General features: G+C 49.1%; 3 protein-coding genes across 9 annotated transcripts in view; all 3 read left to right on the plus strand.

The window, feature by feature from the left end:
* Positions 1 to 231: 231 nt before the first annotated feature.
* On the plus strand, positions 232 to 5,203 carry LZTS3 (leucine zipper tumor suppressor family member 3). Its single transcript, XM_077767046.1, is given in 7 exon segments — positions 232 to 278; positions 820 to 1,099; positions 1,102 to 1,265; positions 1,584 to 2,384; positions 2,697 to 3,128; positions 4,985 to 5,004; positions 5,128 to 5,203. Coding segments are annotated over 6 exon segments (1,755 nt in total). The 5' UTR covers positions 232 to 278; positions 820 to 837.
* An 812-nt stretch (positions 5,204 to 6,015) lies between these two features.
* Positions 6,016 to 16,326, plus strand: FASTKD5 (FAST kinase domains 5). Of its 3 annotated transcripts, XM_077766965.1 has the most exons (3): positions 6,728 to 6,756; positions 10,239 to 10,286; positions 13,588 to 16,326. In XM_077766965.1, exon 3 carries the CDS (start codon positions 13,625 to 13,627, stop codon positions 16,070 to 16,072), a length of 2,448 nt encoding a protein of 815 aa, XP_077623091.1. In that variant the 5' UTR covers positions 6,728 to 6,756; positions 10,239 to 10,286; positions 13,588 to 13,624; the 3' UTR covers positions 16,073 to 16,326. The 3 variants fall into 3 exon arrangements, with proteins under 3 accessions (XP_077623092.1, XP_077623090.1, XP_077623091.1); XM_077766966.1 differs by lacking the exons at positions 6,728 to 6,756; positions 10,239 to 10,286 and adding an exon at positions 6,016 to 6,090; XM_077766964.1 differs by lacking the exon at positions 10,239 to 10,286 and having other exon boundaries at positions 6,668 to 6,756.
* The window catches only part of UBOX5 (U-box domain containing 5), a 37,492-nt gene continuing 20,650 nt past the window's right edge, over positions 6,668 to 23,509 (plus strand). For 3 of the 5 annotated variants that reach the window (XM_077766971.1, XM_077766967.1, XM_077766972.1), the window contains exon 1: positions 6,668 to 6,756. The gene's annotated coding sequence lies outside the window, so the exon portion shown is untranslated. Of the gene's footprint in view, positions 6,757 to 10,235; positions 10,287 to 23,509 lie in introns of those variants that run through there. The other 2 variants (XM_077766968.1, XM_077766969.1) reach the window with 2 other exon arrangements.

Genomic DNA, 23,509 nt, shown 5'->3' on the forward strand with positions numbered 1-23,509 from the left:
AACCCCCTCCCCTCCCGCGCCCGCCGCCTCGGGGCGCCTGGCACGCGGCAGCTCCACGAGGTAGGTCCTTCATTCCTCCCATTTCGCAGAGGAGAAAACTACAGTCCGGGATGGCTCAGTCGGCCTGTCCAGAGTCGCGCAGCTGGTTCGGGCCGAGCCCCGACTGCGAGAGTGAGGCGCATGGCCCCTGCAGACCGGGCCTCGGAGGGTCCCAGGCTTGAGGACCCGTCGGGCCCCCCACCCCTTTGGAAAGGCGAGGAGAGGAGCCTGCGCTGGTAGTGAGCCTCCACTTCTGCCCTTGACTGCAACACCCTAGGTTAGGGGCCTGGGAAGGATCCCCCACTCACAATATTTGGATAGGGGTGGGTTCTCTCTCTCTCTTAATTTCTGAGGTTCCCTGTTGTATCCAGGAATCATTGTACCCTTCCAACCCCATATCCCCAGCCCATGAGGTTGGGTGGGTGGTAAGGGCCCAGACCCACGGTAAAGAACGCCTGAGTTCCGAGGGCTGTAGTGAAGAACTAGGGCTCATGGAGGAGGTGAGGTTGAGGCAGGAGCTGAGGAGTGGGATGCAAAGCTGGGAGGGTATGTGCATGGTGCCCTGGGGCCTGGGCTTCATCGGGTAGGCACCAGGCACCCCATGACCAAGCTGTCCTCTTACCCGGGCCCCATTCCTTCACCCTGGGTGTCTGGGAACTCTCGTGCCCATTGTAGGGAAGGGGGCACCGAAGGGTGGGGTGCCGGTGGTGCTGGGGCTGACTTGGCTGGGGGGGTGGGGGTGGCACTGACCTCTCTTTGCCTTCCCACCTGTGCCCGCAGTGCCCCCCTGGCTTAGTCATGGCGAAGCTGGAGACACTGCCTGTGCGCGCTGACCCAGGGCGGGATCCTCTCCTGGCCTTTGCCCCCCGGCCCTCTGAGCTCGGACCCCCAGACCCTCGCCTGGCCATGGGCAGTGTGGGCAGTGGGGTGGCCCACGCCCAGGAGTTCGCCATGAAGAGTGTGGGCACCCGCACAGGGGGTGGGGGCAGCCAGGGCAGCTTCCCCGGCCCCCGCAGCAGTGGTGGCGGGGCCAGCAGGGAGAGGCCAGGCCGCTACCCCTCNTCAACGGCGAGCTGCGGGGCAGTGACCACACTGATGTCTGTGGCAACGTGGTGGGCAGCAGCGGTGGCAGTAGCAGCAGCGGCGGCAGTGACAAGGCCCCACCACAGTATCGCGAGCCCAGCCATCCGCCTAAGCTCCTGGCCACCTCTGGCAAGCTAGACCAGGTCAGTCCCCAGGGCCTTTTTCTGGGAGATGGGAAGCAGTCCGGAGAGGAGGGTAAAGCGGCCCCGGAGGCGGGGTTGGGGGGGGCCAGAATGGAGGTTGGGCTGGGAGGCCATGGGGGGAGGGGAGTTGAGGGCCAAGTCTAGCTGGTCCAGGTCTCAGGGCAGAGACTTGGTTTTCAGGTGGGGACCCAGCTTCCAGGGACTCCCAGGATGAAGATGAACTGGGGGCGGGGCTGAACATATCTCAGAGGGAAGAGGCTGGGGCCGGGGCTAAGGCCCCCTTCTGAGGCCCACTCCCCCTTGCTTGCTTTTACTCAGTGCTCAGAGCCGCTAGTTCGGCCTTCGGCCTTCAAGCCCGTTGTACCCAAGAACTTCCACTCCATGCAGAACTTGTGCCCTCCGCAAACCAATGGTACTCCTGAGGGGCGCCAGGGTCCTGGTGGTCTCAAGGGCGGACTGGACAAGTCTCGGACCATGACCCCGGCGGGCGGGGGTGGGGGCGGCCTCTCAGACTCAGGCCGGAACTCACTCACAAGCCTGCCCACCTACAGCTCCAGCTATAGCCAGCACCTGGCGCCCCTCAGTGCCTCCACCAGCCACATCAACCGCATCGGCACTGCCAGCTACGGTAGTGGCAGCGGTGGCAGCAGCGGCGGTGGCTCGGGCTATCAGGACCTGGGAACCTCCGACAGCGGGCGGGCCTCCAGCAAGAGTGGGTCGTCCTCCTCCATGGGGCGGCCAGGCCACCTGGGATCGGGGGAGGGCGGAGGTGGAGGCCTGCCCTTCGCGGCCTGCTCACCACCCTCGCCCAGTGCTCTGATCCAGGAGCTGGAGGAGCGGCTGTGGGAGAAGGAGCAGGAGGTGGCGGCCCTGCGGCGGAGCCTGGAACAGAGCGAGGCCGCCGTGGCCCAGGTGCTGGAGGAGCGTCAGAAGGCGTGGGAGCGCGAGCTGGCCGAGCTGCGGCAGNTGCAGGTGCTGCGGCTGCAGCAGGACAAGAAGCAGCTGCAGGAGGAGGCAGCGCGGCTGATGCGGCAGCGGGAAGAGCTTGAGGACAAGGTGGCCGCCTGCCAGAAGGAGCAGGCTGACTTCCTGCCCCGGATGGAGGAAACTAAGTGGGAGGTGCGGGCAGGGGGCGTGGGCTTTCCCCCTCTGAGTCGCCTCCCTTCTGCCCCTCGGGAGAAACCCGTAGCTGTGGCCCCGCCGTCACAGGGGAGTGAAGGGGAGGAGGAAAGACGATTAGGAATGTCCGTGGGCACCGGAGCGGGCCCAGGGCTGTGTGAGATGAGCCACGTGTGGCATTCCTGCATGGCCCGTGAGCCCACCCTGTGTCCGGGCATGCGGCGCGCCTCTGGGGCCGGATGTGGTGGCCGTGGTGCCCGCCAGCAGGGCTCTGCCTTGACCCCGGCCCTCCTCCCCTCTGCCCCTGCCCAGGTGTGCCAGAAGGCCGGGGAGATCTCCCTCCTGAAGCAGCAGCTGAAGGACTCGCAGGCCGACGTGTCCCAGAAGCTGAGCGAGATCGTGGGGCTGCGCTCGCAGCTGCGCGAGGGCCGGGCCTCGCTGCGGGAGAAGGAGGAGCAGCTGCTCAGCCTGAGGGACTCCTTCGGCAGCAAGCAGGCCAGCCTGGAGCTGGGCGAGGCCGAGCTGCCCACGGCCTGCCTCAAACCCGCGCTGACCCCCGTGGACCCGGCGGAGCCCCAGGATGCCCTGGCCACGTGCGAGAGCGACGAGGCCAAGATGCGCCGGCAGGCCGGGGTGGCCGCCGCCGCCTCGTTGGTCTCCTTGGACGGCGAGGCGGATGCGGGCGGGGAGAGCGGGAGGCGGGGCCTGCGGCGGGAGGTGGGGCGNACAAATGCCCTGTCAAAGGCCAGAGTCCCCAGTGTCCCCTCCCTGCCTTTTCTCTTCCCCATGTCCCCCATGTCCCCAGACCAAAGAGGTTCTCAAAGCAGCTGTGACCAGGCCCCTCCCCTCCCCCCACTGGGGGCCCTCCGGGCTCTGCGGCTGGGCGACCCACTCGGCCCCTCCTCCCATGGAGGGGATAGAGGGAGGCAGAATGAGTGGGGGTTGAGGGGCCCAGGCAGCAGGGGAGCCCATGCTCCCCTTGGCACTGCTTTGTTGGAGATGGAGATAGCAGGCTTGCAGTGCCATGAGGTGCCCTGGCCCCTTGGTAGGTCTGGGCTGCTACTGTTGGCCACCTAGGTGTCCAGTGATGCTCTCTGTGGTGGTCACCTCCTAGGCCATGTAGCCTGAGAGGGCCTGCATGGGATCTGCTGAAGCTGACAGACCTTGGGCTCCTGGCCTCTGTCTTTCCTGCTCTATTATCCCTCCCTGGGCAGATTGGCAGGACAAGTGGGAGCGGATGGCCTGTCTGTGGTTGAGGGGGCTACCTGCCCAGCCCCTCCCCCCCAAGGTCCCTTGGGGTTAGGCCTCAGAGCCTGGCCTGGTCCTGAGTGTATGTCCGAATGTGCGTATCAGGCCGGAGGGGAGGCTGGGACGGAGGCTCCGTGCCCAGGGAAGATCTGCCCCCCTGTACTTGGGAAAGTTCACCTGGAGGCTTCTTAGCTCCACCCTACCCTTCTGGCCAGGATCCCACAGGGTGATAGCCCCATCTGCTTGGCTCACCCCACACCCAGGGCCACTGTCCGGCTCAAACTACAGCTATTAAGTGCTACCTGCCTCTCAGGCACTCCCCTCACCCAGTTTCCGAGGTCACTTGAGTGTCTGTGGTGTCTTCCTGGGTCTTCTCCCACCTGATTCCCCCGGCCTCCCTCTGCTTTCACGCTCACAACATCATTGTCCTAGGCTGCCTCTTCCCCCAAACCTCACCTCTTCTTCCAGTAGAAAATTCTGCTTGATCTTTGGTGCACTGCCCACTTCCAAGCTCCAATGGGCCCAAGCCTGAGCCAGAGGCCTTTGTTTTGGGGGGCGAAGGGGACGGTTGTGATTGCCCTTGAAGGACAAGGCTGACCTGAGAGGAACACTGACCCCTGAGTTCCCAGGACCCCGGGTTTGCCCAGGCTAGGCCTGGCATGGCCATCAGTGGGGGCTGGGACAGCAATGTCACTTCCCTCCTCTCGGTATCATCTCAGAGTCTGTCTCCGTAAGATAGGAAGGGAAAGGCAAATTTCTAATTCACCAGCAATAAAACATTAGAGGAGGCTTGGCCCTCAACCCTTATATTTCTCTCTTTTCACTCTCTTCCTCCCACCCGCAAGACTGGGTTCGGAGGGGAGGGTGGAGAGAGCTGGCAACTACTGTGAGCAAGTTCCCCACCCCCTGACCAGCCTCCTCCCATGACTGGTGACTGTTTAATGAGCTGTGCGTCCCCCACAAAAACAAGAGCGCCCCTCTGTGTGGCCTCTGTCCCTCTGCACAGCCCCTTCCCGGTGACCCTCACCAGCTCTCTGAACCGGGTGAGGGAGCCATCCTGGTAATCACTGCCCGTTCCACTCACCCCTCACTGCACCTGCCCCAGAACCTGGGCCTAGGCCAGAGGGGCAGGGGGAAGAGAAGGCATTAGTAGGAAAAAAAAAAAAAAATAGAAAAAAAAAATGAACAGACTCAGCTTTGAGACTTCCAACCACAAAAGAAATTATATATAAATATATATAAATATATATATCTACCATATGTGATGGAAAGACTTCGTTTTCTTTTCCCAAAGAAATAAAATGGAGAAAGCCTCTTGGGTGGCATTCTTTGGCCTGCTTGTGTCTTTGCAGGTTTGGGAGGTGAAGCCTGGGTAAGGGGGGTGTGGAGGGCAAAGCTGGAGTAAACATTTCCCAGAGGAGGCCCAAGACCGGAGGTGCTCACTGGCCCGTGCCAGAAGGTTGGCCCAAAGCCCAAGCTCCTCCCCGTTGTCCAGGAGTCGTCGCCGTCGTTCCAAGTTTCTGGCCGTGGCTTTCTCTTCGGCTAGCATTGTCACCCTGAAGGGTTTCTAGGTGGTTCCAACTCAGCATCTGGACACCAGGCTGCTGCTTGGATGGTGGGTGATGCAGGACAGCTAGATGCGGGTGTCCTGAGCCACGTTCTAGCAACTGCCCAATGTTTGAGGGCAGAATACAAAAACATGAAGGCTGCGAACAGACTTGTAATTAGTGGTGAGGCCCCGAAGACAGAATGGACCCAAGAGTGCTGTGAGCATGGAGCTGCCCTTTGGGGGTAAGTGCTGTCCTTTAGATAATTGCTTCTGTCATCTTTACAGAGCGACCCNCCTTATCTGACAATTCTGGTCACAAGCATCCTATCATAGGTATTGTTTCAAGGACGTAAGACTTAATGTTCCTATTCTCCCATCCATAGTATGCAGTTTCCTCTGTGCCACAAAGTGGCTGCCACAGCTCCACGAAGGGATTGAGGCAGCACTACTTTATCATGAAGGTAAAAACTTTCCCAGAATCCTGCCAGTAAGTTTCCCTTTAAATGTTGTTGGGCAGAACTGAGTGGCATCCTCTTCTCACTTCAAGGGAGGCTGGGATATTGAGTATTTGGCAAAGAAGAACAGGACCATCATAGCTGCATAGGAGCAATCGGGTTCATCCCTGGGGATGGGCCCTCTGCTCTTTTTGGGTTCTTCTGGCAAAGAGAGTCATAATCAGCAAGAAGGAATGTTTGCTCTGGTCTGGCCCAAGTGAGAAAATCAGGCAAACAGTGCCCTCTGCAGAGCCCTGGAGTTGAGACGCCAGGCTTGCCCCTCCTTGCAGTGAAGGTTCTCCGCTGCATTGGTTTTTGTCTCCCGGACAAGATGGTGCCCTGGAGGGAAAGTCAGTTCTGAAGTCTCCTTCACAGCACTTAGGATAGGTGGACCAGCAACCAAGGCACTGACAAGGTATGACAAACCAAACCAGCAGTGCTCAAGTTTCCCCCAGAACAGTAGTGTTGGCTCAGGCCCTCTTGGAGGGTGTCTTCCTTGCCTAGGTACTGATAGCAGCTCGGGTGGTGAGCCCCTCTACTTAGGGTGACCCTGGCCTCATCCACCATGGATAGCACTGGTCTCTTCCAGCTCCGGCTCCTCATATCCATTTCTCCTAACAGGCTCGGCTATTCATCACTAACTCTTCTCCTGAGGGCACTTCCCAGATGCATCTCGAGTAGTGATGACTACCGTCACCATACAGATGAGAAACTAGGCTTAGACAGTTACGTGATTTCTTTGAGGCTACAAAACCCTGAGTGGCGGGCTGGGATTCGAACCTGTATCTACGCTATTTAGCAACTTCCAGAGCGGTCCATCCACGGCGCTGTTTCCGCTCCGCCGGTCCCAGACTCCCCTCGGCCTCTCGCAAAGTCCTACAATGGAAAACGTCCTTGGAAAACGCTGACAGAGCCTTTTGAGCCTCGGCCGCACCCGTCACCGGCGCAGCAGGCGGAAGTAGCGGGCAGTCGGCCGGAAGTGAGGCTGTGAGGTCCGGGTGGTGCTGGTGCGGCGGTGGCGGCGCGGCAGCTCGCGGGAACCAGGGTCTGGTGTTGCGGCGCCCGTGTTCGCCAGGCTCAGGTGAGTGGCGGCGGCCGCGGATGAGGTCTCGGCGGCCGCTCCCTGTCCACCTGGGCCTTGGCGCGCCTCTCGCGTCCTGGGCGGCGCAGGACCGGGCTCTTCCGGGCCTGGGCCGCGGTCTCCCCTCGCAGGCCCGCTTTAGGCAGAATGTCGGCGACCCCGCCACCCCAGAGTTCCGTGACCTTGGGCAAACGGTTCCTGTGCATCTTGACTTTTCCACTGTGAGACGGCGATGGTAACTGCCTGCCACCCCCCCCCCCCCCCCCGGGGCNAATCCAGTGAGGTGTTTTGCGGCACTTTTCGTTCCCACACTGAACACGTGCATGCGAATCACTCGGGGCTCCGGAGCGTGAGTCTGTAGGTCTGGGGTAAGGTTCCAGATTATGCCTTCCTGACCAGCTTCCCGGTGAGGCCGATGCCGCTGGTCCGCAGCCCCCTCCGGTGCTTTGCTTAGTACCTGGGTCAACTTGAGCCTTCAGTAAATACCAATAGGGTGTGTAGCTTGTCCCTATTTTTAACAGACATTTCTAGTTGCACAAACCTAAGGGTATTATTGATGTCTTTCTCCGTTTTCTCTCCAGAGGTAAGAAAAATAATCGCCCATTCCATTTCCGTACAAATCATGACACAGCTCTTCTGTCCTGACTCAGGGAGCTTTGGGCCCGCTTTAAACCAGTGAAACTCATCCTCTCCCTCAGGTTATGCTTCATTGCTCACTCTCGTACACGCTTGGACAGTGAGTGTTTCACCCTATGGAGCTGGCAGCCAAGTGCCTTAGCACCAGCGTGTCTGGTGTTCTGTACTCTAGGCATTTGTTGCAGCTGGAATGTGAATTTCTGTTTTCCGCACTTTGCTCACACTTGGTGAGTAGGAAGAAAGCCGCCTTTCCAGAACTAGATTCTACAACTCACTGGTCCAAGTGGCCTCAGGCACGCTCTGGCATGAATTCCCTACTGCCTAGTAGACCGGAATAAAATCTGGAGACTCGGTGTTGCGTAACACAGCAGAGGAGGTGAGGCCTTTGGGAGTTGTGCAGGTCTAGTTTGTTTGACGGTATGGTCTTCTTCCCCATCCGTTGCTTTGGCAGCCCTTTAGTTCCATTCACATGGGCTGAGAGGACCTGAGTGTCTGCTCTCTGTTGTTATACCCAGAGATTTTCTTTTCTTTTCTTTTCTTTTTCTTTTTCTTTTTCTTTTTCTTTTTCTTTTTCTTTTTTTTTTTTGAGTTGGGGGAGAGAGAGAGAATCTCAGGCAGGCTTCGAGCCCAAGGCTGAGCCCAAGGCACAGGGCTTGATCTCACCCTGGTGAGATCATGACCTGAGCTGAAACCAAGAGTCGAACATTTAACCCCCTGAACCACTACCCAGGTGCCCCATATACCCAGAGATTTTCTAAAGACAGAGTGTCATGAATCCTTTAATAAGAGCAGTGGTTCTGATAGTCCCCTATGGGGCCTTGTCAGACGGTATTCACTCAGGCCCTTCCTGCCATTCTGATAGAGGAATAGCAGTCCTAGAGAGAGAGGGAGGCTGTATAAACTAAAAAAAAGTTTCTCAGATAATTGCGATGTGCTGTTTTCTCTAATAAAGAATGGAAACTAGAACGAAATGAAGGGGATGGGCTGTTAGATTTGGTTTTGGTTTAGCTTAACTCTGGGTGATGCTTATATTGGCCTAACCACCTTAGCACTAGTGTTTGAGCGTAGTAGTAGTGGTGGGGGGGGTGGTAGTAGTAGTGGTAGTAGATCCCTCTCTTGTAGGCGCTGCTACAGTGTGGAAGCACAAAAGAGCCTAGCCCAGTTAGTATTTGCATTAACAGCTAAGGGTCCTTAGGTCAGACACTAAGCCCTCACCAGGAGCATTAACCTTTGTAGACTCTCGACACCTAAAGAAAGTTAACTTTCGTTTTTTTTAATTCTCGGGGTTGCTCAACAAATTATTTGCTAAGACAAGAAGAGTTTGAAGTATTTATTTGTGGCAATTCTATCAGGACAGAGGAGGGTTAAACTTTTTTAGCAAAAGGCTGGAAATCAGAATGAAGAGAAGAGATCCAGTAACTGGCGACTTAAATATGCTGAGAGTGTTATATACTTAATCTACAGTTAGCATGACTGTCTGCCTCCTCCTGGCTCCCTTCCTCTAACTTCTGGACTGTAGTTTAAAATGAAGCTTTTCGGCCTTGCTCAGACCTGTACCTGGAAGGTGGAAAGGTAAGATTCCTCACTCCTGTGAATTTATATCATTCAGGGTGGTTGGACAGAGCCAGGGGTCTCTGAGGCGCCATTCTGGTTCGTTAGGACCCCTAATGAGAGCTGGGGAAGAGGATGTACTGTGGCATGTAAACTAGGAAAGGAGCTTTGTGCTGGTGTCACATGTCTTTGAATCTTTAGAGAACGTGTCAGGAGTTATTGATCGGGCATCTGTCTCATATTGTTCCCCTTCCAGCTTTTTTATGGATTCTCGGGGGAGTCCTTAAGTGAGGAGGAGCCAGCTCTCTCGGTGTGTTTTCTCTACACAGGCTTCACATCCTGACAGCCTCTCCTTCGCAGTGCCTTTTCTCCTCACTGTTTTTACTTTATTGGTTCTATAGCTTCCCTGTGTTTCTTTCCTTTTCTTCCCCACAGTACTCAAGACCAGACTTCCGAAGTGATTATATTTCAGATATATATTTGTAGATATGGTGTCTATACAGTTATTCTAAAACTTGCATGGTGAAAAAGTAAGTAGCTACTATTTGCCATTTGTCGTTGGCTTGTCATGCCTCTATGATTCTTTGTCATCATTTCTGTTACTGGACATCCATAAAGAAGTTCTAGGGGCGCCTGGGTGGCCCAGTCGATTAAGTGTCCGGACTCTTGATTTTGGTTCAGGTCATGATCTCATGGTTTGTGGGTTCTAGCCCTGTGTCAGGTTGTGCTGACAGCATGGAGCCTGCTTGGAATTCTCTGTCTCTCTCTCTCTGCCCCTCCTGGCTCACTCTGTCTCTCAAAAATAAGTAAACATTTAAAAAAAAAACAAAAAGCAGTTCTATAGGCAGTAGGAATTACATGGACTAGAAAAGCTTTTCAACATTTTACTTGAAACTTAAGGTTACTTTCTTTGAATACTGATTGTCTTCTTGAAGAATAACTTAATTTCCTGTTAGTACATGCATTTTGCGGATTTAATTTTTGTCAAACTTGTACATGGTTTACACAGTCAAATAGTTTGACGGACTTATAACACTAAATATTAATTTCCTTTCTTTCTCCCTCTTTCACCCTCTTAGGGTGATCTGTGATCAGTGATTATGTCTCACTGAAAGCTCAGATGCTTAGCATTTTTTAGCAATAAAGTATTTTATCATTAAGATAGGGGTGTTTTTAGATATAGTGCTATTGCACACTTGATGGACTACGGTATGTTGTAACATAGCTTTTCTGTGCACCCGGAAACCAGAAAATTCCTTTGACTCACTTTATTGTTGATGCTCACTTTATTTCAGTGGTCTGGAACCGAGTAACACTGTGTCGACGTAACACCTTTATTAGAGGTGAGAGGGGCTTTTGAGTTCACCCAGTTCAAACCTTCCAGCTCCCTGGCATCTGGAAACCCTGTAGATTGAGGGGTCCTTCCCACTTCTTTGACCAGAATTTGACTCTTCCTGTCTAGAGTGCACCAGCAGCATGGGTTTGGAATCTGAGAATCTTTGGTGGGAGACCCCACTCCATCCCTTAGCTGTGTAACCTTCAGCAGGTGTCTTAAATCGTGTGAAGTCTCCTTTTCCTCATCCACAACATGGAGATCCTAAAGCCTACTTTACAGAGAGGTTTGTAAGGATTGAAACTAATGCAGATAAAACAGCTCACCCAAGGCTCGGCACAGAGGAGGCCCTAAGATCATTGGGGCTGATGTGTTTTTTTCCCTCTTGGGACTTAACCTGTAATGTTTCAGATCAAAAAGAACCACGTTAATTTAAAATGCAGAATTTCCACCACTCAAACATTAACGTCTGAGGGAATGGTTCTTTTTTCATTTGAGGAGCATGCCCAGTAATTTTATTCATTAAGTACTCTTAGGTAGTGTTAATTGAAGTAATTTAGGTCATTTAATGTGCTTTTGTTTATTTTCTTATTTTTAAATGTTTATTTTTGAGAGAGAGAGTGCGTGTCTGCGGGGGAGAGGCAGAGAGATGGAAACAGAGAATCCCAAGCAGGCTCCACGCTGTCAGTGCAGAGCCACATATAGGGCTCGAACTTCTGAACCATGAGATCATGATCTGAGCCAAAATCAAGAGCCCTGTTGAGCTACCAAGGTGCCCCTAATGTGCTTTTAAAATTATATTATCTGGGGCGCCTGGGTGGCTCAGTCGGGTAAAAAGTGTCTGACTTCAGCCCAGGACATGATCTCACGGTTCATGGGTTTGAGCCCTGTGTCAGGCTCTGTGCTGACAGCTCAGAACCTGGATCCTGCTTCAGATTCTGTGTCTTCCCCTTTCTCTGTCCCTCCCCTGCTCACGCTCTGTCTCTCTCTTTCTCTCAAAAATAAANCGGTTCCAGGCTCTGAGCTGTCAGTACAGAGCCTGACGCGGGGCTCGAACCCACGAACTGTGAGATCATGACCTGAGCCAAAGTCAGACGCTTAACTGACTGAGCCACCCAGGCGTCCCAATTCATATATTCTTCTGTATTAACAGTTTCAGTGCCAATAAAAAAAGTTAATTTATCAGAGATATAATGGAAAGTCTTCCCCACAAAGAAGATACATAGTTCCTTTCCTTTCATATAAGTATATTTTACATGATGGCACTCATTTGTGTTGTGTTTGTTCAACCGAATATGTGTATGTGCTTTTTCTCGTGTTGATGCTTGCCACACACTTATCCTGTAAACCTCTCCCCTCCTTCTGGATGGACAATTGGATTGTTTTCAGTTTTTTGCTTTTTTTCTAAGATTTTATTTTTAAGTAATCTATACCCAGTGCGGGGCTTGAACTTAAAACCCCAACATTTGAATTGCATACTCTGCCAACTGAGCTAGCCAGGCACCCCAATTGTTTGCTTTAGGGTACCACAATTATTTGGTAAAAAAAAAAAAAAAAAAGTTTTCTTTTTTTTCCCCCCAGTTATTTCTTCCAAACTAGTTCCCAAGGTGAGATGAAGCTCTACAGATTTGAACAGTTGGTTGAGCCATCCCGCTCTTGATTTTGGCTCAGGTCATGATCCCAGGGTCGTGAAATTGAGCCCCGTATCAGGCTCTGCTCTGAGCATGATGCCTCATTGAGATTTTCTGTCTCTATCTCTCTCTTTCTCCCCTGTGCTCTCTCGCCCTCTATTAAAAAATAAATTAATTAAAAAAAAAAAAAAAAACAAAGAAAAAAAACAACCCGAACAGGTGGAAGGGTAGATTTGGGCTCCTGGACCATAGTTTGCTGACACCTGGTCTTTAATAACATCTGGACCCATAGATTGAAACTTGGTAGACAGAATGGTCCACAAGGCTATAGTAAAGAAGTAAGCGTATAAAGATTTAATGTAAAAGAATTCTACTCTGGTTCACAAAGAAATCAGAGCACACATTCCTACCATCCAGAGAAGGCTGTGTAGCTAGACTGCCCTTACAAAGCCACTGGCCTGCCCCGTGGTCTTCTGGTTCTCATGCTATGGGCTCTGGAAGGAAGAGGTTGACAGTGGAGTTGGACAGGTATTTCAGAAAGTCACCCTTGCACCCTCAGAATCCGCAAGGGATTCTGTGCAGCCAACAACCCTGTCAAGTCCACATCTTGGCATCTCAGGGCTTACTGGGTTATGCCTGCCAGGCATTGACATTTATCAAGTGGAAGGAAAGCTAAACACCTTTAAAGAAAGCAAGAGTATAGCAGAGCCCGTTTCAAAGGCTCTCCTGGTTTCTACCATGGGGGAAAATGGGACCTGCACTGCTCAGAGGCAGGATCGGCAGCACCCTACTTACTGGCAGCATTGCTAATCGGCCGTCTCCGGAGGAAAGCCATGCTGCTCCCCTTCCATGTCAGCAGGGCAGGCGTGCGAGTTGGTGTTTCCTGAACCATGAGCCCAGCTTTGAGATGCTTTTTCTTCCCACCCAGGAATGGACAGCAGAGCCTCAGCCTACTGCCTTCTCCCACCAAAATGAGTTTTTGAGTATACGTCCTAACTGCCTGACTCTCTGTGGTAGTGGTTCAAAGTCTGTGATAAGTCTCCTGGACAGGAGGCTACCCATCTTCTGACAGGTGCAGGGGCAGCATTAGAAAACAGTTCAGTAAGGTGCAGGAGATGGGCATTAAAAAACAATTCTGTAATCGAAAGTTTTATACTTTAAGAATGAGGGGGGTTTGGGTCAGTTAAGCGTCCGACTTCAGCTCAGGTCATGATCTCATGGTTCGTGGATTCGAGCCCCGTGTTGGGCTCTGTGCTGACAGCTCCGAGCCTAGAGCCTGTTTCAGATTCTGTGTCTCCCTCTCTTTCTGACCCTCCCCTGCTCACGCTGTCTCTCTCTCTCAGAAATAAATAAAACATGAAAAATTTTTAAAAAAAAGAACAAGGGGGGGTTATTGTGGCTATAATTAATTAAACTTTACATGAAGTCCCACTTTTTACTTTTGGTGTTAGCACAACAAGTTTAACCAACTTTCTTATTCTCCAAGGGGGCCCTTTATGCATTGATATCAAGGAGAAGGAGCTTTTATCCTGGATGTATGCTGTCTTATCATTTGGGCATTCACTAGCGTTGAACTTACTTGAGTGGACAGCAGTGTAGTTTAATCCATTTCTTATAATGTGTAAATTCTGGTATTGTGATAGGTGGAAGCCACTTATTCTTCATCTACCCTTTTTTCAGTATCTGGCACCAATTCTGGCCCAGTCATTTGTGACCCATGGCCCTTGCGATATGCCGAAGATTTCCAGGTAGTTTCTGTGGAACGCCTCCCCGTCCAGCTCTAATCAAGCACCACATAGACCAGAAATTGCCTGGACAGACCTGTAAGGACTGTGTCCTGACTGCCAGAACGATCAGTACTGACACCAGAACAGCACCCACTCTCAAGTCGTTAAAACCTTTAGGATATCGAGCATTTTGCAGTCCTTTCGCCTGCAGCACAGCCCAAAGTGTGACATATTGGAACGTGGGAAGCTACGCACGGCCGAGGGGATGGGACCCACCAGAAGACAGCGGCCTCTGCCATCCTGCCAAAAAAGTTGAGCACATTCATAGCATTTCCGCCTCCCAGAGGAGCCTGACGACCAGCAGTGCCCTCCCAGGTTTGGAATGCAGCAGGGCTTCTGCCTCTAAGGCCAGCGCATTGAAGCCGGGCTCACGCAGGGCTGCGGGAGTTGTTGAAGAGGATATAGAAGTTTTTGATTCCTTCGAAGACCCCCGAGGTTTCCTCCTGCTAAGACCAGAGTACCAGCTTCACAGCTATAACAGATCTGAGCCTTGTCAGCCCCTGTCTGTTTCAGAAGGTGAATTAATTTTGCACAAAGTCACAATTCATCAAGATACTCTCCAGCCCCAAGTCATTGCTGATTATTTCTGTAAGCTGAGCTCTTTGCCTGCAAAGCAGCATCCGGTTTTGCTGTCCAGTGCCAGCTTTGCTTCACTCTGCCAGCTGAGTGTGAAACATATACAGCTCTTTGATGTCCCAGATCTGATCAGTATTTTGAAAGCGTTTGTCAGTTTGGGAATGTCTCACTCCCATTCGATGCTAGATGTGTATGAAATCAGATTTTGCAATAAGGTGTGGGAGATGAGTCTGGATCAGCTTCTCTTGGTGGCTGATCTCTGGCGATACTTGGGCCGCAGGGTACCTCGGTTTTTTAAAATCTTTTTTAGTTACCTTAACTTGCATTGGAAAGATCTATCCTTGTCCCAGCTGATTCACTTAATTTATATTATAGGGGAAAATCGCCAGGTACCCCGAGACCTAATGCAAAAACTGGAATCACTGATTCTCAAGTACATAGATGTGATCAACTTAGAGGAGGTTGGTACAATCTGTTTGGGGTTCTTTAAATCAAGTAGTAGTCTCTCTGAATATGTTATGCGGAAAATTGGAGACTTGGCTTGTGCTGACATGCAGCATCTGAGCAGTTACGCCTTAGTGAATATTCTTAAAATGTTCCGTTTCACTCACGTGGATCACGTAAATTTCATGAAGCAATTTGGTGAGATTGCTCCTCAGCGAATTCCTTTTCTAGGAGTTCAGGGTGTCATGCACCTGACTCTTGCTTGCTCGGCCTTACGCATCCTGGATGAAGGGATAATGAATGCCGTGGCTGCTTCTTTGCCTCCAAGGGTGGCATACTGCCGAAGTAAAGATGTTGCCAAGATTCTGTGGTCCTTTGGAACTCTGAATTACAAGCCACCCAATACAGAAGAGTTTTATTCTAGCCTGATAAATGAGATTCACAGAAAGATGCCTGAGTTCAATCGATACCCAGAACACCTGCTCACCTGCCTGCTGGGCCTGGCATTTTCTGAGTACTTTCCATTAGAGCTCATCAATTTTGCCTTGAGTCCAGGGTTCGTCAAGTTAGCTCGGGAGAGGAGTAAGTTTGAACTCATTAAGGAGCTATATACTCTTGATGGTACAGTTGGCATCGAGTGTCCAGATTACAGAGGCAATCGTCTTAGTGCTCACCTTCAGCACGAGGGAGCGGAAATGCTGTGGAATTTAGCAAGGAAGGATATGTGCTCAAAGCCTGAATTCCTGGAGGCTCTCTTTTTACTCGAGAACATGTTGGGGGGCCCTCAGTACATCAAGCACCGTATGATTCTGCCTCATACCCGATCTTCTGACTTAGAGGTCCAGCTTGATGTTAACATGAAGCCATTGCCCTTTAACAAAGAAGCCATACCAATTAAAGATGAAGCCAAATTAAGGCTGAAGCATGTGGGAGTCAGCATTACAGATGATTTGATGAGTCAGCTACTAAAAGGGAAATCAAGAGAACATTTCCAGGGAGAAGTTGCATCAGAGATCCAACAGCGGGAAAGGGAATTAGAGAGCACAGCCATACCTTTGGGGAGCTCCCTTTGCAATGTGGCGGACAGATTGGGGGCCATGGAGATGGCTGGCCCTTGTCCCCCAGCTTGCACACAGGCCCCACAAGTGAAGCTGGCTATCCAGTTGACAAATAAAAACCAGTACTGCTATGGTTCCAGGGATCTGCTTGGACTGCACAATATGAAGAGGCGGCAGTTGAGTCGGCTTGGGTACCGTGTGGTAGAGTTATCCCACTGGGAATGGCTCCCACTATTGAAACGAACCCGCTTAGAAAAGCTGATGTTCCTCCATGAGAAAGTGTTCACCTCTGCTCTCTGAAGGGCTTGAATTCAGGGACACTGTGACTCGTAACTGCGGTAGAGGTATGCTGTGCAAGGTGTTGGGAAACAGTTACACAAGCCAGAATATAGGTTTGGTAATGAAATCCTCTTTTGAGGAGACTTAGTTGTGCTCTTATTTATGGCAGAGCAAAGTCACTGTGTGTGTTACTGTGAATTAGTTTTAACCTGGCGCCATTGTACATGTCATTGCTACTTTGTGCAGGTAACTAATAAACATCTTAAAATTCCGTATTTTCAAGTAATTCCTGTCCTATTCTTCCTTTGTGTACTGACCTTATCTCACGATTATTTTGAATTTTTAAGATAAAAGGGTAGTCAGACATTGTCAAAGCCAATTTATAAAAAACGATTTTCATATACTTTAAGAGTCTTTTGGGGTGCTTGGGTGGCTCAGTTAGTGAAGGATCCATTTTCGACTCAGGTCATGATCTCACAGCTCATGAGTTCAAGCTCCACATCGGGCTCTGTGCTAACAGCTCAGAGCCTGGAGCCTGTTTCAGATTCTGGGTCTCCTCTCTCTGCCCCCTCCCTGCTTGTATTCTCTCTCTCTCTCAAAAGTAAATAACATTTTAAAAAATAAGGATCTTTTACAGCTTCATTTATATATCAGGATTCCTCCCCCCATGCATGTTTTCTTCACACCCTTTAAAATTAAAGTCTCATTCTCCTTTAGATTTGGTTGGTTGTCCTTAGTTGCTGGTTCTTCCTGTTTTAAATAGCCATTTCAGAATTAGCATAATGTCATTCTCTTAGCCCCCCTCTTCTGTATTTCCACTTCTCTTGCATAAGTTCTCCCCCTCCCCCCCCACTTCCCCTGGGATATTTTCTCTCTAAAATTGGACTTAGAATTAAATGATTGCCTGTTGGGCCAATGATTCCCAAATCCAATGACGTGGTAGAGTGTTGTTCGTGACAAGTAACTCAGACAAGGAGAAAGTAGGTGCATTACCTCCCATGGTAGGAAGTCTAATGGGCTTCAGGTTTGGCTGCATTAGAGTTGCAAGCATAAAGGGCTGGTATACATAGATTCTATATATTTGTATGCAACTTAATACAAGTAACCTTTGTAAACATTTGGGATCTGTTAGAATTAAAAAAAAAAAAAAAAGGATCCCTCTCCCTGTTGTTTATGCCTTCTCTCAAAGACCCCTTCCCTGCCCTTGCTAAAACAGTGGCATTTGTGCTGTCACCTTCGGATTCATTTTCCTCACTGCACTCTGCAGCATCAGAAATATTCTTTATCTGTTCACTTACTATTTTCCCTGTTGGAAGCTAGCCCTTTGAGTTAACTTTGGCTACTTAACTAATTTGTCTCCAGTGCCTAGAATGGGTCCTGGCGCAGATATGATAATGGTTAGTGAGTATGGTTGGGAAATTTAGAGTGGCTGGGGAGTTGGGGTGGAAAGAAGGCGGGGGGTGGGGGTCCGCTAGAGAGGTAGAGCAGATCTGGGTCACAACGTAGGGCATTGCTAAAGAGCCTAAGTCTACAGAGGCTGTGGTGTTTTTTTGTTTTTGTCTTTTTTTAAAGGAGTTTAAGTCAGCACAGTTGGGCAGATTCATGTTTTAGAACGGTTAGGTTAAAATAATAAAACGCGATTGGGGGTGGGGGGCTGCATGAGATAGGAGGAATATTTCACAAATGTGTGCAACAGCTCATGTGAGAGATAATACAGGCCAGAACTACAGAAATGGAAGGTCTGAGTTTCAGAGGTGTTTGGAAGGAGAAAAAGGCATGACTTGCTAATTGGTTGGGTTAGGGAATGATGATTTTGGTGCCTACATTGACATGGAATCAGCAACTAAAATTGGAACCAAAGCAGGAAAGGTGTTTGGATAGAGGGTTAACCTGCGCTGTTCCTGCTAAGAGGAGCCTCCAGGCAGAAATAATCCAGGCTGGGGTCTCAAATGGGGATGAGGACAGGTGGCTATCAGAACCACAAGTGAGTGAACTTGCCTGGGACAGGTGGGAAGGAGGTTATTGCATGTTTGGCAGCAGGGGAGAGAAGATAACCAAGAATAGAATGCTGGCATTTATAGGGAGGGCCAAGTAAAGGGGACCCAGTGGTAAAGACAGCAAAATAAGAGATAATCAGATCTAGGGGAAAACGATAGCATGGAAGTTTGTCAGGGGTCCCAAAACCACCCTCACTAGAAGGATTCACAGAACTCAGGAAAGCTGTTATATTCAGAATGAAAGTCTACAGATGAAAATCAACAAGGGAAAAAGGCACGTAGTGTGGAGTCTGGGAGACCAGGCACAAGCTTCCAGTTGTCCTCTTGCAGCGGAGCCGTGTGGGTGGCTCTTCATCCCAGCAATGATGTTTGCCAACATTTACTGATACTGCCGATCAGGGGACCTCACCTGAGCCTGTGCAGGGTTTTTAATTGGGGGGGGGAGGGTCTGTCATGTAGGCATGGAGTGCCCACACGGCGTACCTTATTCAGTTCCCCTCCCTCTCAGAGGGCCAACTGATATAGCAGGGCCCAAGGCTTCCACTATTGGTATCATAAACTGGTGTGGCCCAAGGTCTCAGTTGTATGCAGACAGTCTTAATAGGAAGGATGTTCAAAGGGCTCAGAGATTATTTAAGGAGCTGGTAAAGGGCCAGTGTTTTTGGAATGTGTTTTTTGAACAGCCAAAACCTGCTGAGTTAACCTTTTGTTGCACAGAAGCCAAAGGGAAAGGAGAATATTGCAAAAAGGAGACGATTTGCACCTATTAGTTCCTGGGGAGAGAGCAGTTAAGGCAAGACCCAGAAATCTTTAGTAAATTTGGCAATGTGGACGGTCACCAATGGCATTAGCAGTAGCAGTTTGAATTGGATCCTCAGGGCCAAAGCCAGACATACCTGTTGAATATTGAGAGTTAAGGAATGGGTTGCAAATGTTGAAGCAACTCCTTGAGAACTTTTGAGAAGGGGAACCTTGAGCAGGATACAGAGTGGGACTGGGGTCACCAGACGAAACACAGAATCCCTAGTTAAATTTGAATTTCAGATAAGTAATGGATAATGTTTTGTGGTAAGATACAGATAAAATTGGCCGTTTTTTAGAAAAGTGTGCAATTCAGTGATGGTCCATTGATGGTGTTGTGTAACCAATCACCACTATCTAGTTCAAGAACATTTTTCACCCCAAAAAAAAACTCCATACCTTTAAGCAGTGACTCCACATCCCCACCCCCCGATCCCTAGACCTTGGCAACTACTAGTCTGCTTTCTGTCTCTGTGGATATGCTTATTCTGGATATTTCCAAAAGTGGAATTATATAATACGCAACCTCTTGTGTGTGGCTTCCTTTGCTCAGTATAATGTTACCAAGATTTATGCACGTTATGGTGTGTGCCAGGACTTCATTACTTAGAGCCGAGTAACAAACAGTCCATTGTGGATATGCGCTGTCTTGTTTATCCATTCATCAGTTGACTGACACTAGGTTTTTCCACTTTTTGGCTATTGTGAATGGTGCTGCTGTAAACATTCATGTGCATATTATCTGAGCACCTGTTTTCAGTACTTTGGGTATATACCTTGGAGTGAAATTGCTGAGTTATATGTTAATTCTCTGTTTACCTCATCGAGGAACTGCCAAACTTTTCCACAGTGGCTATACCATTTTACATTTCTAGCAGCAAGGTTCCACTTTCTCCACATCTTTGCTAACGCTTGTTATTTTCTGTGTTTTATTTATTTTTTTTATTTTATTTATTTTTGAGAGACAGTGCAGGTGGGGGAGGGACAGAGAGAAAGAGACAATCCGAAAGAGGCTCCAGGCCCTGAGCTGTCAGCAGAGCCCAATGTGGGGCTGGAACCCACAAACCAGAAGATCATGACTTGAGCTCAAGTCAGAGACCCAGCCGACTGAGCTACTCATATGCTTCTCTGTGTTTTATTTATTTATTTTTTTTTAAATTCTAGTTATTTTTTTTTATGTTTTATTTATTTCTGAGAGAGACACACACAGAGTGAGCAGGGGAGGGTCAGAGAGAGAGGGAGACACAGAATCCGAAACAGGATCCAGGCTCTGAGCTCGCTGTCAGCACAGAGCCCGACGCGGGGCTCGAACCCACAAACCGTGAGATCATGACCCGAGCCGAAGTTGGACGCTTAATCGACTGAGCCACCCAGGCGCCCCCTCTGTGTTTTAATTTTTAATAGCCATCCTAGTGATGAGTGTGAAGTGGTATCTCATTGTGGTTTTGATTTGTATTTCCCTAGTGACTAATGGTGCTTAGCATCTTTCTTTCTCTTTCTTTTTCTTTTTCTTTCTTTCTTTCTCCATGCCCAATGTGGGGCTTGAACTCACTACCCTGTGATGCTCTGTTGTCTGAGTCAGCCAAGTGCCCCTAGCATCTTTCGGTCTTAACAATACTGAGTCTAATCCGTGAACAGAGATGTCTTTCTATTTATTTAGGTTTTCTTCAGTTTCTTTCAGCAATAGTTTGTAGTTTTCAGTGTAGAAGTCTTATACTCCTTAGTTACATTTATTCCTAAGTATTTTATTCTTTTTAATGCTACTGTAAATGGAATTTTTGTCTTAGCATCGTTATGAATTTACTCATTGCTAGTGTTTAGAAATATGAATGATTTATCCTGCATTTTTGCCTAATTCTTTTATTAGCTGTAACGGTTCTTGTGTGTGTGTTGATTCTTTAGGATTTTCTACATACAGGATCATATAATCTGTGGATAGAGTTTTGCTTCTTCCTTTCTACTTTCTACCCTTTTATTTTTCTTGCCTACTAGCGAGAGCGTCTTGTATGAAACTGAATAGAATTATTTCTGACCGGGGCACCTGGGTGGCTCAGTTGGTTAAGCGTCCGACTTCGGCTCAGGTCATAATCTCACAGTTGGTGGGTTCGAGCCCCGCGCCTGGCTCTGTGCTCAGAGTCTGGATCCTGCTTCGGATTCTGTGTGTCTCTCTCTCTGCCCCTCCCCTGCTCATGCTCTGTCTCTCACTGTCTCAAAAATAAACATTAAAAAAAAAAAAAAAAGGAAAAAGAAGTGTTTCTGACCTTATGGGGAATTCTTTCAGTCTTTCACCATGGAACATATTAGCTGTGAGTTTTTCATGAATGCCCTTTGTTATGTTAAAGAAGTTTCTTTCTGCTGAGTGTGCAATAAATAATTTTTTAGCATATGTCACAATAATACATTAGGACATTCTTATAGTAAAAGAAAAATCCATTGTTTATCTATTTTCAGATTTAAGTGGACAGTTTTCATTTTTATTTGCTAAATTGGCAACACTGAGAAAAACACAGCACCAAGGCAAGGCTTTGTTTTGTTATGTTTTTCAATGTTTATTTATTTTTGAGAGAGAGAGTGTGAGCTGAGGAGGGGCAGAAGATCCAAAGTGGACTTTGCGCTGACAGCAGTGAGCCCAGCGCAGGGCTCAGACTCCCCAGATGTGAGATCATGACTTGAGCTGAAGTCGGACACTCAGCCTACTGAGCCTTGGCACGGTTTTTTGAGGGGGCTGTTGAGGGCAGAAGAAACTTGAATGTTGCTAACCTGTTGAGGAAAGCTCCAGTAGTCAGAGATAAGTTGAGGATTCGGGAGAGAGACAGGAACAGAAGGAACTAGGTCCAAGGGTCAGATTTGTAAATGAAGAGCATGGCTGCTTCAGCTGGGTTCCCATAGAATTTTGCTGACACTGCCAATAAGGTGATGAGTAAGTGGTATTAGAACCCTTGGTTCATCTTATTTTGAGACTGTGGGTCTCTTAAAAATTAGGAGACCCATCTGTGCCTTGTTTTGAGTTTCTTAAGAGTAAAAGATGTATCTGCCTGTGCCTAGCAGTATGCACATACTAAGGCCTTGAAGGGTCAGTGGGCTCCAAGCGCCTAAGATTGCAAGCTGCAAGCTTCTTCTGGGAGCACACCTATGCTCTGGTTGGTCTTAGGTGCACCTCTCGCTGGTGGATGACTGTGTGGGATGTGCGGGGACAGCTGTCTTTCATTGTAACCAGCTCTAAGAAAAATGCACACAAGTCACATTTTTTCATGGATGGACAAGTAACTCAATTTAGAAATTACAAGAAGTATTGTACTTCCGTAAAAGCTGAAGTGCCCAATTTATAAAATTGCTCAGTGCATTGGTATTCCACCCACTCTGTGAGGTTAAATGCTTTTCTCTTACTTGACAGGTAATCTTTTCTTCTTCTTTTTTTTTTCCCTCTGTAACCCGTTTGAGCCTAGTCTTTAAAATATGTGTATCTGCCAGAATTACTTTCCATTACATTTTTGTGAGACTCAAAAATCAGGTTGTATAACTCAGCTATGGCAACTTTTTAGGCCAAAGGAAGATGGATGCTAAGGAGTTCAGAAAATGTCATGGTCACCTTATTCTCTTCTAAATTGTCCCTCCGCACTTGCCTATCCCCCTGTTCTGAGTCCTCAACCACAATTAGGTTTACATAGCTGCTTCAAGTTCCGAGGAAGCACAGATAGAAACCTTCCAGGTAAGAGACCAACTGGGTCCAGTTTCCCTGGGACTTTTTCTGGTGTTAGCACAGAAAGTTCTCCATTGGAAAAGCCCTCAGTCCTGGATAGACCACATGGCTGATCACCCTACCTTCGGATCTCTTCTCAGCCCTTCCCTTTCACTTTCCCTTATTCAGCCTGCATCCTGGGAAGCAAAGGAGAAAGGTTTGTCTCCATCCTACAGGGACTCTTAGCTGCAAGAAATACTCTGAGCATTGCATTTAGAGCCTCGGTCCTCTTGGATATCATCCTGTGACCTCAGGACCCCAGAGTGATTGTTTAACTCCTTACGTGTACTCTGAACACACAAAAGGAAAAATAGAGTAGCCCACCGCTCTAATCGGTTGCATATTTTAAATTTCTGCATGGCCCCCATTACCTCCCAAATTATTCATGTGTACATATTCCTGAATACAGATTTTTAACAAGTGTGTGATCCTAATACTTCTATTTTGTGTTCTTTTTAAAATTTTATATATGATTCTGCAATTTTTCTTCATAGACCTGTTTATCATCTTAGTGGCAGGTACACCAAGAATAAACGTGTCACTCAAATATTTCTGATGGTGTGGGTAATGGGATTCCCTGGACTTTTCACTTGACCCTAGGAACCCATTTTTGGTCTTAGATCTGGGTAAAAAATATTAAGACTTCTGTGATAATAGAGATTTGGCTTTAGGGGCACCTAAACCCTGGCTGGCACAGTAGGAATGATCTTGGGATTGTAAATTCGAGCCCCACATTGGGTGTAGAGATTACTTGCCAATAAAATCTTCAGGGGCGTCTGCGTGGCTCAGTTGGTTGCGTGCCTGACTTTGATTTCAGCTCGGGTCATGATCCCTGGTCGTGGGATTGAGCCTTGCTTTGGACTGTGTGCTGAGTGTGGAGCCTGTTTATGATTCTCTGTCCTCCTCCCCCTCCCTCTCCTC

This window comes from Crocuta crocuta, unplaced genomic scaffold (genome assembly GCF_008692635.1).
Source record: "Crocuta crocuta isolate KB4526 unplaced genomic scaffold, BGI_CrCroc_1.0 scaffold15, whole genome shotgun sequence".
Lineage (NCBI taxonomy): Eukaryota > Metazoa > Chordata > Mammalia > Carnivora > Hyaenidae > Crocuta > Crocuta crocuta.

What these genes read in the sequence shown, in the direction of transcription:
- FASTKD5 (XM_077766966.1), top strand. Translation starts at nt 13,625, where the DNA reads ATGGCCCTTGCGATATGCCGAAGATTTCCAGGTAGTTTCTGTGGAACG.